Raw genomic sequence first — 17,020 nt, forward strand, 5'->3', positions numbered from 1 at the left:
CCTAATGCACTTGATCTAAATACTTGTCAACTGGTTTTAGGACATTTCTGAATGACACCAGACAACTCAACTAATATACATTTCAAAATTACATTTATATTATTTCATACAAGGTTTCGGAGGATAATATATTATGCCAAAAAGTTGTAAACTTAACCTCACTTTTTATTGCTTAATATTATCTGAAATTCCATCTATTTGGTAAAATTGGTGACTTGTTTCGGACCGTGATGATTTCTTATCCTCTGATGTTCTCTTGTTGGTCTTGTTTAAATGGAAATCTACGGTGTTGAAACACAAAACAGTTAGAGGGTTTTGTTGTGTTTTCACCAGAGTGGAGTGTGAAGACAAATGAAGCTGTGCGAGTCACTTACAGCCATGGCGGACTTGACCGCTTGTAACTGGAAGAAGACCCTCCCTCCTTCCTCTGGACACACGGTCTTCAGCTCCTCTCTGGTCATCCCCAGCAGCATAGAGCCGCTCAGTCCGCCCAGACAGCGAACAGTGCTGCAAGAGACAAGTCATACTGGTCTGTTGTTTATCAATTCTGGGGTTCATTCTAACAGGAGAGGAACTGTATTACTTCACCAACATGGAATGTGAATTGGTTGAGTGCAGATATTTTATGTTGCCACTGAAGTTAATTTAAAAACGTATTTAGGGTTGCACCATAAAACGGTATAATCATCTGTAAAAATTAAAGCAGAAGAGGTCAACATATCTTACATTTTTGTCTAACAAGGCTCCCAAAACACTGGATCCTACATTTCCCATAAGGCAACTCAATAGTGTCTTTCACTAAACCCACCTTTACCTAAACCCCACACCTCCAGTTTGTAATAAAGCCTTTCTGTTCAAATCCATCAGTTATCCAAAGCAGTGAAGAGAAACACAAAACATATTGTTCTTAAAGCGACTGATCAAAGTATTTTAATTTGTAATGTCAGTCATAGACTCAACCTTTAATGATTTACTTCCAGCTAGAACTTGTTTACATTTAGGTATAATTGAATGTACTTTTTGTGAGAGACAACACATCATATAATTGAGTAGGTTTTATTTATCAACTTAAATGAATTAATGATCTAGCTTTATCTAGCTTTATTGTAAATGTTAATTTAATATAAAATGTAATGCCTTACATTTTACTAAAGCCCTTGTCTTCCAGCCAGGCTTTCACTTCTGCATGCTTGGACTTCTTTGTGAGGACAGGAGCACCTCCAGTATGCTGAGGAAATGAAATAATGATAGTGCGATGTGATTTTACTGAAACGTAAGGATATATACATATACACATCAAATGTACATTATATACATACACAATATTTAGTATATGAAAGAAAGCTACCAGGCATATTTATTTAGTCATATTTTACATTTTGTCATTCTGGTAATATTTACACTCCAAATTACTCAGGTAAATTTCAGCAAAAGGTCAAAATCCCTGAGATGTGACACATTACACCAGTGGTTCTCAAACTGTAGAGCGCGGAAGTATTACAGGTGGGGCGCGGGGGGGGTTTTGCTAAAAGCCTCCGTGAGATCTTTTCTGCTGTTGCGTCTCTGAAAACAGAATAGAGATCTAAGCTCAACATTGAGCATGAATTGAGAGTGGCCGTATCAAATCTACAACCCTTTTAAAAAAATATTTGTAGAGGAAAGCAGCTCACTGCAGCCACTAATACTGATACAATGTGATAGCTCACACACATCTGCACTCATTTTGTTTTGCACAGGTTGAACATTATAGTTATTGTCTTGAAAATATATTCAGAGCAAAATAGGTTATTTGCAGCCACAATAAGTCATTTTTTTTGCCAAATACGAGTTACTTTTTGCACAGATTGAACTTTATTCTCACAAAGTGATTGCACATGTTATTTGTGTTTGTCTGATAGAGCAATCTGGTTTACTAGAAAGTTATTGCAATTTTCTTTCTACTATTATTTGAAAAAAGCACGGATGGAGGAGTCACAAAAAGTTGTACCATTTTGTTAAAATTTTGTTGGGGCGGTGGGGCCCGAAAATCTTTCTTCCTCCAAAGTGGGGCGTGACAGAAAAAGTTTGAGAACCACTGCATTACACACACGCATATTGTGAAACTATACTAAGTGCTGATTTACTGAAGGGAAACATTTACTTAAACAGTAATTGCATTCCCACCAGTGTTTGAAAAGACAGTTTTCTGGCAGTGAAGTTGCTGTTTTCCTTCACTCTCATTCCCAGAATCCCTCAGTGACTTTCTAAGTTCTTGACGCTTCCTTTGATATCGAGTTCAAAGTTACCTGTGCTGTGTAAGTGGTGTCCTCGGTAGTTTGCTTGTCATGATGAGCCTCGAAGACATTATTGGGTGCAAAGCCCTCCTCCCCTTTGCTGTTCCTCACTTTCCACCACTGCTTCGACATGTCCAGCAGCTGTGGATGGACAAAGAAAAGACTAGAAATATGTGCATGTTGTTCTCTCTTTTGTAACCTACGATAGAAGAGAAAGAGCAGTTGCTTCATGTCACAAACTCACATCGACTATTTCTCCTTTTCTGACGGTGAGCTCTCTCTGATTTCTTGAGATGAAGTCATACGTAACTTGTATGCTACGCAGTTTTGACACACCTGAGCTGAAAAACACAAAGGGCGTAAAAAATGGAAAACATTCACATGATAATGAGTTGTACTTTGTGTGCTTGTGCGTACCGTGTCTTTTGTGGGGGGGGAGATGATGGTGTCAACTTGGTGGAAGTCTACACAGAAAAAAGACATGGTCTTGTTATGCTTTTAATATTTCTCCCTCTTCTCTCCAAACTAGCAGTCTATCAGTACTGGATGTTTGATGTGAAGGTTTACCTGGATGGGTGCAGGTTGTTGATGCTCCTGCCGTCTCACCGGTTCCCTTGGTTCCGGTGTTGCAGTCACCTCAGGAGGCTGCCAGCCATCAGAGAACTCCAAAGTGTATGTTGGGATGTCCTCGTCATCCTCTGGCCATTTGGTGCTGGTAATATTATCAAAATCATAACTGATTATTATCCTTCCGCACAGCAGTCCAATATATTTTACTAAACCCAACTGAAATGTGAGTGTATAAGCAGTAGTCCACTGGTATTCAAACACTTTACTAAGTAAGTAAAGTAAATAAGTAAGTAAAAGTACCAATGCAACAATGTCAAAAACATTACAGCTACAAACTATTAAATTGTACTCTGATTGAATGTTTTTTTTTGTATTTAACTGCCAAATGAATGTAGTGCAGTCAAAAGTACATTTTCCTCAGAAATATAAAGTAGCACAAAATGGAAAAACTATACTTCTAAACTGTTCTTAAGTACAGTGCTTGTACTAAGTCCCCCTACTGCAGGTGTGAAGTGAGATGAAGTTTAGATTTTGGTCTAACACTGTCCATTGTCTCACCTGGGGATGTTCCAGGCGTCTCCTAGAGACTGCCACAGCTGGTCCTCCTCTACGGAGGCTTCTTCGCTCAGGAGACGGAAACACTGAGGCAACAGCAGCGGTGCCACGATGGTCTGAGGCAGATCCTCGGCGCAGTGAGATGCCACCTGTAGAAGAAAAGCATAACTCACTTGTAGTGCAGTAGTCATGTAATTAGGCCAGGTGCATCCAGAGGGTGTCTGCACACCGGATTATGTCTCCCACAATGATTTGACGACACGACTGTCGACCAATATATTGGTTAGATTGATCAATCTCATGAATAGCACATTTTACAAACATACATATCACAGAAAATGTATTAAATATAAAGAGAAAATATATAAATGAAGTGACAAGACGGGTGAAGATAATTGATGTGAAAGGCTGAGCTAATTATACATATACAGACAAGAGAACCGGGTTTTAGGTGTATTTTTAAATCATTCTAAAAATCATACATTGTGTTGAAGTTAAATTTTAAGAGATGTAGTCACTTACGAATGCTAATGTGGAGAATAAGGTGTGAACAAAATCAGGAGCGCTGGGATTATTAATCATTCCGTCGAGCTCGCTCTGTCAAGGGAAACATTTTACTGTTACACAAACTGTACACTACGTAGTGAACGGGAATAACACAGACTGTGATATAGTCTGTAAATGTGATTTAGGACACATACCACAAGGTTGAAACCACATTTGATTTTATGGAAACACACTTCAAATTCTGCTGCAGGGGGCATGCCGTCCATGACTAAAGAACCAAGATAAATACATGATGAAGTTTCACAACTGATTACATTTTCTTGATAGAATCAACATGTTTATATAGAAAATTCCTTTACAAACTATCTAATGAAGCATAATCGGAAGTTCAGTCAGGAACATTTATAATCCATATATCTTTCTCTCCCTTTGTTTACTTTAAATTAACCAACCTGGTTCTGCACAGCTTCCTTAAACCAAACACATTGTTGCTGTCAAACTATTACATTTTTCTCCTCTCTGCTGCGGTCAGTTGTCATTTCAGCACAATCGGTTGTCACCCTCCTCCACCCAGTCACCTCCAGTCTGCATCACAGTCTCCTCATTCATCATCGGATTGCAGCAACTCTCTTCACCACAATTAGTGTCTGGACTCTAGGGGGATTATGCCTTATCTGATTTAAGCATCACTAGCCCTGTAATATTCTACTTCAAAATGGAGTCCAATTGTCAAAGACTTTGCACTATTCAATTTTTTATAAATTATTGTTAAATTCTAAGGAAGTCTCCCCTGATTGAACTGTCATTTAGATACAGTCTACATGTACATCTTCATTCAATTTCTGGATTAAATTACTTTTTCCTTTTTTCTTCTTCTTCTTTTTCTTTGCATTTTTAGCTACTACTGCAGCTACTTTTCCCATGAAGATTTCTATATCACTTAAAAGATGATTCAAGATATCCTGTAAAGAAAGAAAAAAAAACATAATTTACACATTCCTCTTCTTGTAAATGTGGAAAATTGACTAATAGCCAACTATGTGACAAGTTATACACTCACTACATTCCTGTCCAGTTCTGTGTATGAGCGTGGGGTAGACGGAGCTTCTTCTTCGTTGGTTGAGTGCTGTGGTGATGGCACCTCTTCTCTGGGAGCTGAGGCCTCCTCCTCTTCCTCCTGCTCCTCCTGAGGTACAACCACTTCAGGCTCAGGGACGTTATCCTCCTCTATATGGACACAAGAAAAGGAAGGTATGTGTTGATTTTGACTATATTGTTAATAATCAAATCAACAGTGATACAACTCCTAAACTGACTCACCATAGTCAGGAGCCATCCATTGGGGCTCTGAGTGAACTGCAGGCTTCTGCTCTTTAGGTTCATCAGATTTTTCAGCGTTATGAAGGTTTTTCATTCCCTGATGTCCTGCTATTATACCTGCACTGCTGCTTCACAATGTGTGAGAGGCATTTTGAGGAATACAATGAATTAATGAATCAAGTTTCAGGTATTTGTTCTCACTGTCTTTAGGTTCTTACCTGATGTTTGAATCCTGTCTCCTGCGTGACAAAGCTCCTAAAAGATCCCTCTGAACATAGTCAGCCTGTAAGCAACCACAACATAAACATACATTTACTCACTCATTCATTTAATTTAACAGTCACAAATAAGATATAATTCCATTTGTCCTCACCCTGACATCCTCACACTGGAACATGAAGACAGTGGTGGTGTGTTTTCCCTCGGGCCGGACCGACACTGTGAGCAGGGAGTTAAACACTCCAGCGTCAAGCACAGCCTGGAGCTTCAGGATGTCGCCAAAAGCCATTGACTCCAGCTCCTCCTGAGAAAGCAGAACAGGTTGTTATACACATAAACCACGTCGTAGACCTCTGCATATACATTTATATTAAAGGAAAAAACAGGGTGAAGTTCAGGTTTATTATCATCTGTATAGGAACCACTGTAATCTATACAATTACAAAAAAACAGTATATTAGTACAGTGTTCTGCCACCATGAAGCTCTATAACAGCTTTAATGATCCTTGCTTCCAGATCCTAAAGGTCAATAACTGAAAGGATCAACACCAATCGATAGAGCCAATAGATACAGACAGAAAAGAATGTGCCCCAGGAATTAACCTTGGGGTACACCATAGGCCTAAACTAGTCTAGAACTGTTGACTTTTTTTTAAAGAAGATTGTGATTAACTGTATCAAACATAATATTTTCATGACTGTGGTATTCAATTGAGTTGAGATCTGTTGATTGGGAAGGCAATAACATTACATAACATGACATAACAACACAACGTGACATAAGATAATCTTTTGTCATGCTCATCTAACTATTCAGTGATCCTCTATACCCTGGGATTGCCATCCTGAAAGAAATCCCATCAGATTTGAGTTTCAACTTGTCACCTGTCTGAGGCCTCATATGTTGCTGACCTTGGTTTCAATGTCTGTGAGCAGCAGGTTGGCTCCTCGCACCTCCAGCTGCATGCTCTGACCCCACACACGACCCATTCCGTCCAGCAGCCTCAGCCGCTCCACGCAGTCTGCTACGCTTCTCAACGCCTTCCCATCCAGGTCACAAGTGAACAAGTGCTGCAGCAGCAGAGAGGCATTACAACACAACATTTAACATGGTGTGATTGAGAAAGGGTCACATTGTATGGATAGTGTTATACCTCCACTCTGTACTGAAATTTGTTCATCATCTTGTTCATTGATACTGCATACTCCATCCTTTGCACTGTTAATCATCAACAAGAGCTCAGTGTTAGTCATGGAAATGAACAGAACAGGTGTAACCACTGAATATGTTGAATGCAGGGGTGTTAACTTACAGTAAACTGACTTTGCACTGGGCCTCGACAGACTCGACACCTGTGATGAAACCTCATCTATAGAGTAAACACTGTCACAACAAATGCAAGCAAATTACAACATTGATCTTCTGCATATGAATAAAGTAATTAATTAAACAATCAATTGATCCATTGACAACATAACATTGTGAAAGCCATACTTGGACTGGATTGATCCTGTGTAGCTGCTGGTGTCGTTGCCAAAGGGACTGTTACTCCTGAACATGTTCAGCTCTGACCTGACACACCTGCCATATCATACACAATATGTGTTATACACACCATAAACCTGTAATGTCAGTGGTATGAGCTGTGTCAGCAGCCTGCATCTGAAATAAATCTATAAATTATTTCTTTTGGGAAGTTTGTTGTATCATCAGTGTATATTCAAATCTGACAGAAGCTTAAAAATCTCATGTTTTGTTAAGTTGTTATTGAAAAAAATACAACTTTTACGAATATCAAAAGCAAAATGAACCTTTGCTCAAACAACACCTTGATTATTAGCAATAAATAAGGGTCTTGGTAGTCATCAACTAGTCACCTAGCAACACAGTACTGTGACCAACCTAACAACGACGTCTCCATGGTGCTGTTGGGATATTTCAAGGGATTGCATTCTTTAAAGACCATCTGTGTCTAACACAAATGTAGGTACAAACAAAAAAGGTAAATTACCTCTTTGAATACAACAAAACCAACACAATATTTGTCCAACACAAACGCTGTATGAATGGTTAAGTTAATATTACAGTTAGTCAGAAAAGTAGAAAACTAAGTTCTAATTACATCAGATTGTTTTCAATATAATTAGAATCAGCTTTATTGGCCATGTGTGTTTACACATACATGGAATTTGACTCCGGTTTCACGTAGCTCTTCGTACTTATATACATACAAAATATACGATAAACAAGATCAATGTAAAAAAAGACAATAAAGACAACAGAGACAAAAAGACAATTAAAGAAAACAGTAGTATCAGGACTAAAAGGAATATCATCGTGACGTAGAGTTTGTTTGAATTGTGTTCAATTAAATGCGAACACACAGAAAACATTCAATACAGATCACGTACACATAAAACAAAGACAAATCCAGTGTATTGTGGAGATTCATGGTGAAAAGCTCTTACCTTTGATTTCTGGTCGATGAATACTGTGTTATTTAGTACAAGTACAACTCATATTTTAATTCAGTACCTCCGTCGTCAACAAACACCCTCCAACCATCCAGGACTTCCTTATAATGGAGAAGGACAAAGTCCACTGTCAGTAGCAAAGTGATCTGTGGGATTCTGAGTCGACTCAGTTAAGGGTGTGAGACTTTTAGTGTGGCATCCCGTCTGTCCAAAGGTTACCAGATATGGAAGAAATTATCCTGGAACAGCTAAAGGTCTCCAGGTCTATAAATAGATTTGAGGGGCCGATCAGCATTATGTCATTTGTTCATCTTACAATGTTGTGACTATGAGTATTGAGCTACAATGCTCCAACTCTTCTTTTGATTATTCTTCCTCTTTAAAAACATACTATGTCTGCATCCTATCTTAGATAAGTGCCTCCGACTCGTCAGGTTCACGTTACAGTGAATCAAAAATATCTACAGAGAGAGGAGAGAAAAAGTGCATTGCAGCATTGATATTTACTGTTAATAACTTCTATTCCGTGTAATATCTTTGTAACTCTATCATTTTATTGTACTTTAGTTATATAATGTAAAAGAAAATCTACTTACGGCAGGTATATTAAGATTCAAAATCCAGTTTTAAATGCTTTCATGTGTCTTCCGTAAGAACCATTTCTTCATATATTATAAATGTGGGGTTATTACCAAAGAAAGAGCAGTTAGGGAATTTGAAAGGGAACTTCATCAGTGGGGTCAAGTTGTAGCACTTCACATCTTTCAGTACTGTGTCAATATGCTTGGCAGACTGGCCCCTTGATTTGTAATGTCACACTGCCGAACATTAACTACAAAACATTCCTTAGTCATGTAAGATAAGATAAGATAAGACACAATAAAAATAATCCTTTATTAGTCCCGCAGTGGGGAAATTATAGGATTACAGCAGCAGTGCACACAAGAGACACATAGTAAATAAAAATCAAGTAATATAAATAAACAGTAAAAACAGTAATGAAGCACATTAAAGAAGAAAAATAATCCACAATAGCAATATTATATATACAGACGGAATACCAAGTATTTAAAGGTATTTATAAGGCACCAGTTGAAAGTAATTAAAGTGACCAAAGTGATTAAAGTGTTTTGTGGTCTACTGTGAGCTCAGTTTGTTATGCAGCCTGACAGCAGCATCCCCTCACACACCGCGGTCCGCGGATGAATCAGCCGGTGGCTGAAGGAGCTGTGCAGAGCTGCCAAAGTGTCCTGCATGGGGTGGGCGGTGTGGTTTGTGGTGGAAATGTATCATAAGTGCTTTATTCTTAAATGTGTAGCTGAACTCTGAGAACTCTGAAAGCAGAGTTCAGTTCATCTTGACCCAGTCTTTTCAGCGCCATCCGAGTGGAGCAATAACCGGTGGATCTCAGAATTGTTTTGGGTTCCTTTCCTTTTGTTTTCTTTCTGTGCTCTCACTCTTGACTCTCAGGGCCGCAACCAAACAACAACTTCCAGACAGGCATCAAGAATTGTCTGGTGGGGAGGAGGACACTGCGAGGAGGAGCAGGAGGGAGGCGAAAGGGCAAACATTTCAATAATAATTGTTGATGTATACAACTCATGTTGAACTATTTTTCTGGGTCAGACCTCCGAACCATTTGTGGTGACGAGCTGTCCATTCGATTGAATTATTCCAAGTTTCTGTTTAATAAATGCTTATAGACATTTAAGTGTTTCAAATCGCATTTCTCTAAAGGAGAATGATAAGGTTTATTAATTTCCATTACATGGTTCATCAGGGATGAGAGTTTAGCCATCATCCTCCTGACCCCCACCACCTCCACAGTATCCAGTGGACACCCCAGCACACTGCTGGCCTTCTTTACAAGTTTGTTCAGTCTCTTCCTGTCAGCTGTCGTGATGCTGCTGCACCAGAAGACCACTCCATAAAAGATGGCTGATGCCACCACAGAGTTGAAGAAGGTCTTAGGAGTGCTCCCTGCACTCCTGAAGACCTCAGTCTCCTCCACAGAAAGTAATGAAACCACAATAAACATCATCTATCTTTAATATTTTTTTTAGAAACAATTCACTTTTTTTTCTCAACAACTACCATCTAATTGGACCCAGTTGTAGTGTCTTGACAAATACTACACCAGTGACTGAATGTTTCCATAAAATATATGTATATATATATATACAAATATATTTATATATATAAAATATAATAATATCGCTCTACATGGTTCAATTTAGGACGTCACATATTTGCGTGTTCACTCAAACATACCTCTCACAGCCAACATGCATTGCAAACATTGCATTCTTGTCTAAAAGGGGTCTAAAGGAAGTCTGATGCACTTTTGGGCAATCGCTGTTCCAACACCAAAATATTGGGCCAAGCTCTGGTTCACCTGGAGTACCTGTACACACCACCCTTATTGAACTATTCTACCCAGTCACTGGCCTTAAAATATGACAAATAACAGCATCAATCCAGGGGGTTTTATGCTATGCATGAATCCAGAAGTATTCATTTCTGAGTTACTCACCAATAAAACCAAAAATGTTTTGGTTTGTTTTCCCCGTACCTGTTCCAATGACCCGTCACTCTATATTGGTCACGATAATGATATATTTGGCAAAAGAATGTAACCAAACAAACAACATGGTTTCAAACCCTTTACTGATGCTGACACAAAGCACCGACACACATTACTTAATGTTGAACTCATCCCAGACCTGCTGTTGTTAAACTGAACCCCTAGGAGTCAGCAACGCTTCAAGAAGACGTTCAGAAGACAAGCTGCAGTTGACTCACAAATCAGTCAAACTGCAGCTATATTTGGAGCCCAAAACAAACACTGTTTGTACAAGAATGCATTGCACAAGGCTGAGATAATTGAATCTTCTCTGGACGGAAACAAGTTTACTGTGATAACAGTAATTCATAAACTCCCATTTTATTTGTGCTTTTTTTATTATCGATAAAATAAACATACAATCACAGGATAAATTATACTAGATGTAAAACATAATTCAGCACCTCAAAGTGCAGTGGCAGCCATATTAAAACTTATCCAAATAGATGAATGTTGTTTACTTAAATGGCAGCCTGGATATAGTAAATGACCTATAAATCAAAGATGTGAATCCAAAAAAAACCTACATTATAGATGGAAAAATAAACCAACTGAAGACAAACCTGCAAGCCAGGTGGCCAGAAAACTGATTGCAAACTAAATAAAAGATGGACTGTTAAGTCATACATTTACAGAAGAAAAAACAAGCCATACTTTAATTCATATTTGGCTAATTTTATCCAACATACGCAAATAACAAAACAAGATAAAAAAAGGTATTCTGCATGGTTTCTCGACTCCAGGAAAGTTTGGTAATCAATGACCAGTTTTGGATAAATACAACACAGGGCAAATCCTGTAACTCATTAACTATGTTAAATGTTCCATTGCATCAAGCAGGACTTTGACCCATGCAGTCACCACATCTGTCTATGGCACCTGCACACATAATGCAGAGTGAAGCAGGATTGAGGACACTACTTTATATACAGAAAAGCCTCATCACAGAACATCACTAGAGAAAAGCACAGAAATCCTACAGTATAGTGTGCACACTTCTAAATATGATTACACATAAGTACTTCTTTGATCACGATAGGTGACTCCAAGTAGCAGTGTGAAACATAAAGTGATATATGTTTTATTTTGGTTCACAGTGCGCGCTGCTTCACTGTGCCTGCAGGGCCTGGACGATGTTCAAGCCTGGGCCGGGGGGCAACGTCCAGCCGTCCTGGCCCTGGTGGTTCTGCAGCAGGCAGTACAGCTGCTTTAGGTGGGTCACTATGTTGTCTTTGATATCTGGAATTGAGATCTGCAGACGAACGCTGCCGCTGTCAAAGGACCGTGTGTTGTCTCCAGAAAACATCTCGCTCAGCATGCGGGCTACCACTGGAATGATCTGTAGGACAGAGGCGGGACAAAGGACCAGCATGAGTGACAGTCAGAGAAGAGTGCAGCTAATTGTGTCTTGTGGTTCACACGGATAAATATCCATCCTCAGTATGAGAAGAGAAATATGAGTGTTGTGTTGGAAAAAAAAAGTTAACAGCTGCAGCTTAAGTTGAGATAAGCAGCTTCTATTGACTTTAAATAAGAGGAAAACAATTTTTAAATAAGATATTTACTACTTGTGGTATTTATAAAAGATAATGAACATGCAAATAATATTTTAAGCATTGAAATATTTCCACAGATCACTATTACTTCCAATTTTTGTAAACAGAGATAAAGTTTGTTCATGCCCAGGTATGAAGTGAAGCTGATCACTGGCCTCTATTGTCCCGTGATGACCACTAAGATTCCTTACTTTTTGTTACAAACAACGATTCTCACCTGAACCATGATAAGTTTCCTCTCTTTGGGTCTCCCATCAGGCCACTCCTCTCCAAAACACAGGTTGATTTCAAAGTGAGGAGGGCTTGGTATCTGGCCGCGCTGGTGGGCTATCACTCCTATACACCATACAAACAGTTATTAGTTATTACTATTATAATTCCTTCTCAGAGAATACATTTAAAGATCTGCAGAGACCATAATCTTAAATCAAATATACATACAACTCAAGTTGTTTTACTAATTGTTCCAATAAAAGTGAGAATTTTACTTACCACTGAGAAAAGACTCCAGGCAAAAGAGTTTGATCTTTCTCTGACGCTCTATAAGATTTGGAGCAGTTGGATTCGGAGCACAGGGGCCGGACCAGTACACTTTGCACTGGCAGAGACGCACTGCATAGATATCGTGACCGCTGACCTCCAGGATTAGGCCTCTGTCCATCACATCCAGCAGGCGGTTAGTGAAAACCCTTTGCTTGTCATTGGTAATATGCTCTGTGGTCGGAAAGCGTAGCTGCTCCAAGTTCACCGGCCCGAACAGCTCCTCCTGATTGACCATGGGGCCGAGGTCTCCGTAGAACAGCCTGCAGCCCTGCGGGTTGCTGACGTTCGCTGTGGGACACATCTCTTTCCCTCTGTACAGGAACTGCACCTCCAGGTCGGTCACTGGCACAGAGACAAATGTAGACACGTGTTAAAACCATGTTTGTCGTAGAATAAAGTTATGCTTCAAAACAGGGACGGTTCACCCTAACAACATAAACAATTTTACAAATTACAATTTCTCCCACTGTACCTAGAGTGCACTCAAAACATTAAGAGTTGGTCAGCTTTCATTAAATTATTCGATAATTTTTAATTAAAATTACAATGCCCAGGTGTTTTAGGAAAATACAGACTGGATTGAGCTATAGTAGCTACAGCCCGTGTACCCACACCTCATCAGCCTGTTTCACTAAATCTATTCTACTTGACCGGGAAACCGGAAAGAAACTACGCTTGTGCTTTGGGGTGGTCTGTCTCTTTAATGATGTGTGGTGTTCACTGGATTTCAACAATACTAGAAGAAGTGCTTACTTGGGAGGGAACTGATCCACATTTCTGGAGAGGCAAAGAAGGCGTCGGGTAGAGGAGGGGGTTGCATCACGTGATCGGGCAGAGGAGCAGGAGGCAACAGGGGAGTTGGCTGCATCTCCACATCCACAGGCTCCTCTTTAGGCCAGATCTTAACAGACTCCTCTTTGGGCCAGCATCCCTCATTTGAAGGGGGACAACTGGAAGGCTGTGACTCTGAGCTAGGAGACCACATAATAAGAGGAGAGGGACTGGTGCCTAAATGAGGAAAGAGAAAGAAATAATTAGCTGAATTAACAGAAATCAAACTTGACCGCTTTGCTTTTTTTGATGTACAGCCAGGAAATGTGTGTAATGCGTTTGGAGAAATCCTTCACCATTGGATGGGTATGGAGGGAGAGACTCTGGTGTATCTGGCATATCTTCCTCACCACCATCATCTTCATGAGGAGTCCAAGAACCAGCTTCTGAGGAGGCTGTGGGGTAAGCATTACCATACTGAATTTAGGAAAATGTGTAATTGAGGATAAAGAAAGTCTGTCATAGTGAACCAACTCTTATTCACCTTGGTTAATGGGGGGCGGTGGGATGTCGCAGACATCATATATCTTCAAAGGGTTCATGGGAACCTCTTTGGTGCCATCGAAGACCAGGTTGAATTCTCTGCTTTTGTTCAGGGCACATCTAAGCTGAGCTTTCCATTTTGCAGGATCAGGTTCATCAACTCCCTCTTGAAACTTCCCGGTCTCCACAGCCCACGCCTGGAGGAACATTTAAAACATACAGGTTTCAATATCACAGTCCCGTTTTAACATTTCAGATTCCTGCACATGATCCACATAAATCTACTGCTTTTTCTTTTTTTTTAAAAAGGTAGCTGGTGCACTATGTCAGGTATCTGTCCAAAGAAATATCCAAGATAATGGACAATGACGTCATGTACATGAGACATGGTTATGAACGTATTTATAAATATATTGATTTAGCTATACCAGTAAATGTAGACATTTTAAGAGACTCAACTTCCTGTAAGACTTCCTTAAATCATGGCGCATGTGTACAATGTGTGCTCAGTAACAAGAGGTTCTAGTTTTACCAACGTTACACTAAAACACTACAATTTCACTTTCCCATATAGTTTGCCGTGTTCACAGGGACAAAGACAACGCAATGCACTCATAAGTAATGTACACAGTTCAGGACTAACTGCATACAATCTCATAGAAAAACAGGAGCGAGATGCCCTAATATCACCATCTCAGATCTTTATTGAAGCCACCCAGATCAGACCGCCTACCTAACCAGTATCCCCTTTAGCCTACCTGTATGACCACATGGCTTTCCTATTGTTAGAGGCTTTATAGAGGGAGATGTAGCTCAGTTTAAATAACAGATGCTGTTTAAGATACATGCAAAGATGTGATTGTTTTATTTTCAACTAGTTCACTTAAACAATAGACTAAAAAAACGTGAGTGAACAATTAACAAGTTGTGACAGTCTGTCTCGAGGTGAAGAAACACTTCACTACACACATTCTTCCTTTAGCTGAACTTGTATTCCAATGGTGTAACTTAAGTTGAGCCTTCACCTTAAATATGGTGTCCTCGTCCTCGTGCTGGGGTGTGTGTCGTGTGGCGTGTTTCCATGGGATCCTGAAGCGCATGGCCTCACGGTCGATCCACACCAGGTCTGGGTATCGCCCGCTGTCCACCTGAGCGACCAGCCAGGGCTTCAGGCGCACGCGCCGAGGGGTGACCGACATCCCGGCTGAAAAGACAACACCGACCGGTGAGTCTCGCGGTGCACTGCTCCCGTGAGTCATGTCTTCACAGAACAGACCGCGTTCATACACTCAAGTGACAGACAAGGACGCGCAGCAGTGTTCACGCGTTCCGGGGATTTTCCAAACATTTTAAAAACAGACGAACTTTGACAGGCGCAATGACCTTTCGCTTCTTTAGTTATTCGTCGTAAAACCACGGGTTAGTTGGTAGGTCAACATATCTTTAAATGTGAATTTAGAGTGGAATAAATCCAAAACTCAAATGGACAAAGCGACCAAACACGATACTAAAGAAAGACACACATACCTGTGCCAAACCAGGAAGTTGGCGAACTCCGTCCTCGTCGGCCTGCTCGCCAGCAGCTGCCGATAAAACCGCGTTTCCTCCGTAAAGCTACTGCAGATTCCCTCAAATAAAAAAGTCACTGGTGTTAACTCGGACGAATGCGGGTGCGAATAACAACAAATTATTCCCGGAGGACTCCGAAGAGCTGTTGTTGTTCACTCCGGCTCGGCCCTTCCCCTCTCCTCACCGAAACTCAGGTACGTACGTGACGTCACACCGGTGTTACACCTTTTCTGAGCAGCTGAGTGGATATGGCTTCTCATGGAGCACGTGGACTGGACATGCCAGCACCGTGAGCCAGCCTCGACTAATAATACCGACAGAGAGAGGCAATCTGATCAAGAATATTTATAAAATGTTCATAATCTCACAGATAAATAAATGCCTTTGTCAGAGAAATCTGAAACACATTTATTTTGACTTTGACAGTGATCATGGCCTTATTGTTTTTGCTAAATTCATTTTTGACAGCATTTACCACATTTTCATGAATGTTTTTCATCGATATATACGAGCATATATCATCATGCACAGAGACATTTAGGAAAAACTATTTTTTTCTCATCGGAGCTAAATTACTGAATAATCCTTTAAGGAAAATGCTTCTCTTTGTTCTGAAGAGTGTGAGAAAAAACACATTGTTTTATCTTAAAGGTTTACTATATGTGATCTACTTACATATGCATAAAGCAAAACACTGCACACTGGCAGACAGCCGGCAGGCAGAGTGGGAGCTTCCACAGAAAAAAATCTGTTAATTCATTGTGAAGTGGTATGAGACGGTTGATGATGATCTTGTCACTAATAGAAGACAACACAGCTCAACAATAATAAGCCACTCCCTGAAACTACTCATGGTATTCTTTGAATGCGTGTGTCCGGCAGCTGCACACATTTGCCTTTGGGTTTCCTGGTTTCGACATAATATACATAATAGGCTTGTTGCCATGTGTGTGATGATAATTTGCATTCTGAAATAGATGGCTTTCTGCGCCGATAGTGGCCGGGTGTGTTGGGTTGTTTTGGGTCAGCTGTAGACTCCCAAAGTATGAAGAACTTCCCGAAACGATGTGTGCATGTTCCTAACCTGAGGATCAGCATCCCATAACATAAAGGGGACTGTAGAGGGGTCACCAGATATATATATATATATATATATATATATATATATATATATATATAAAAGGAAAACCTATCCCACAAAATTAGGAAAATGTAATCAGACTTTGCTTTAATTTTTGCCATCTTGTTGTGAAATGCTTAATACTCTTCTCTCTTCAAGCCACTGCAAATGAGTCAAATGGAAAAGGCAAAACTCCCAGACTGTCCACATTAACGTCATTTCCTGTGATGAGGGGTCAAGAGAATATATTTTCTATTTGTTAAGTTGTCACAAAATGTCAAAATGTTTGAGAACTAACAACAACTTCATCAAAAAGTTCTAGATGACTCTGTGCTTTTTCCCCGTAGTCATTCCCTCAGTCAAAGCCAGTTAGTT

General features: G+C 40.0%; 2 protein-coding genes across 2 annotated transcripts; both read right to left on the reverse strand.

The window, feature by feature from the left end:
- Positions 1-269: 269 nt before the first annotated feature.
- On the reverse strand, positions 270-7,005 carry eps8l3a (EPS8 signaling adaptor L3a; the record flags this gene model as incomplete). Its single annotated transcript, XM_079218727.1, has 19 exons — positions 270-281; positions 375-507; positions 1,143-1,228; positions 2,286-2,414; positions 2,518-2,614; positions 2,691-2,737; positions 2,817-2,985; positions 3,402-3,547; positions 3,921-3,995; positions 4,100-4,173; positions 4,762-4,867; positions 4,966-5,132; positions 5,226-5,350; positions 5,444-5,508; positions 5,599-5,748; positions 6,358-6,516; positions 6,600-6,664; positions 6,759-6,829; positions 6,941-7,005. 19 exons carry the CDS (start codon positions 7,003-7,005, stop codon positions 270-272), a joined length of 1,941 nt encoding a protein of 646 aa, XP_079074853.1.
- A 3,652-nt stretch (positions 7,006-10,657) lies between these two features.
- irf6 (interferon regulatory factor 6) lies at positions 10,658-16,304 on the reverse strand. Its single transcript, XM_079217878.1, has 9 exons — positions 16,201-16,304; positions 15,484-15,584; positions 14,982-15,160; positions 13,958-14,153; positions 13,770-13,868; positions 13,396-13,650; positions 12,592-12,984; positions 12,317-12,435; positions 10,658-11,882 (listed from the first exon to the last, which is right to left on the reverse strand). Exons 1-9 carry the CDS (start codon positions 16,206-16,208, stop codon positions 11,652-11,654), a joined length of 1,581 nt encoding a protein of 526 aa, XP_079074004.1. The 5' UTR covers positions 16,209-16,304; the 3' UTR covers positions 10,658-11,651.
- Positions 16,305-17,020: the final 716 nt, after the last annotated feature.

Source organism: Taurulus bubalis, assembly GCF_910589615.1.
Source record: "Taurulus bubalis genome assembly, chromosome: 5".
In the NCBI taxonomy this organism is placed as follows: Eukaryota; Metazoa; Chordata; class Actinopteri; order Perciformes; family Cottidae; genus Taurulus; species Taurulus bubalis.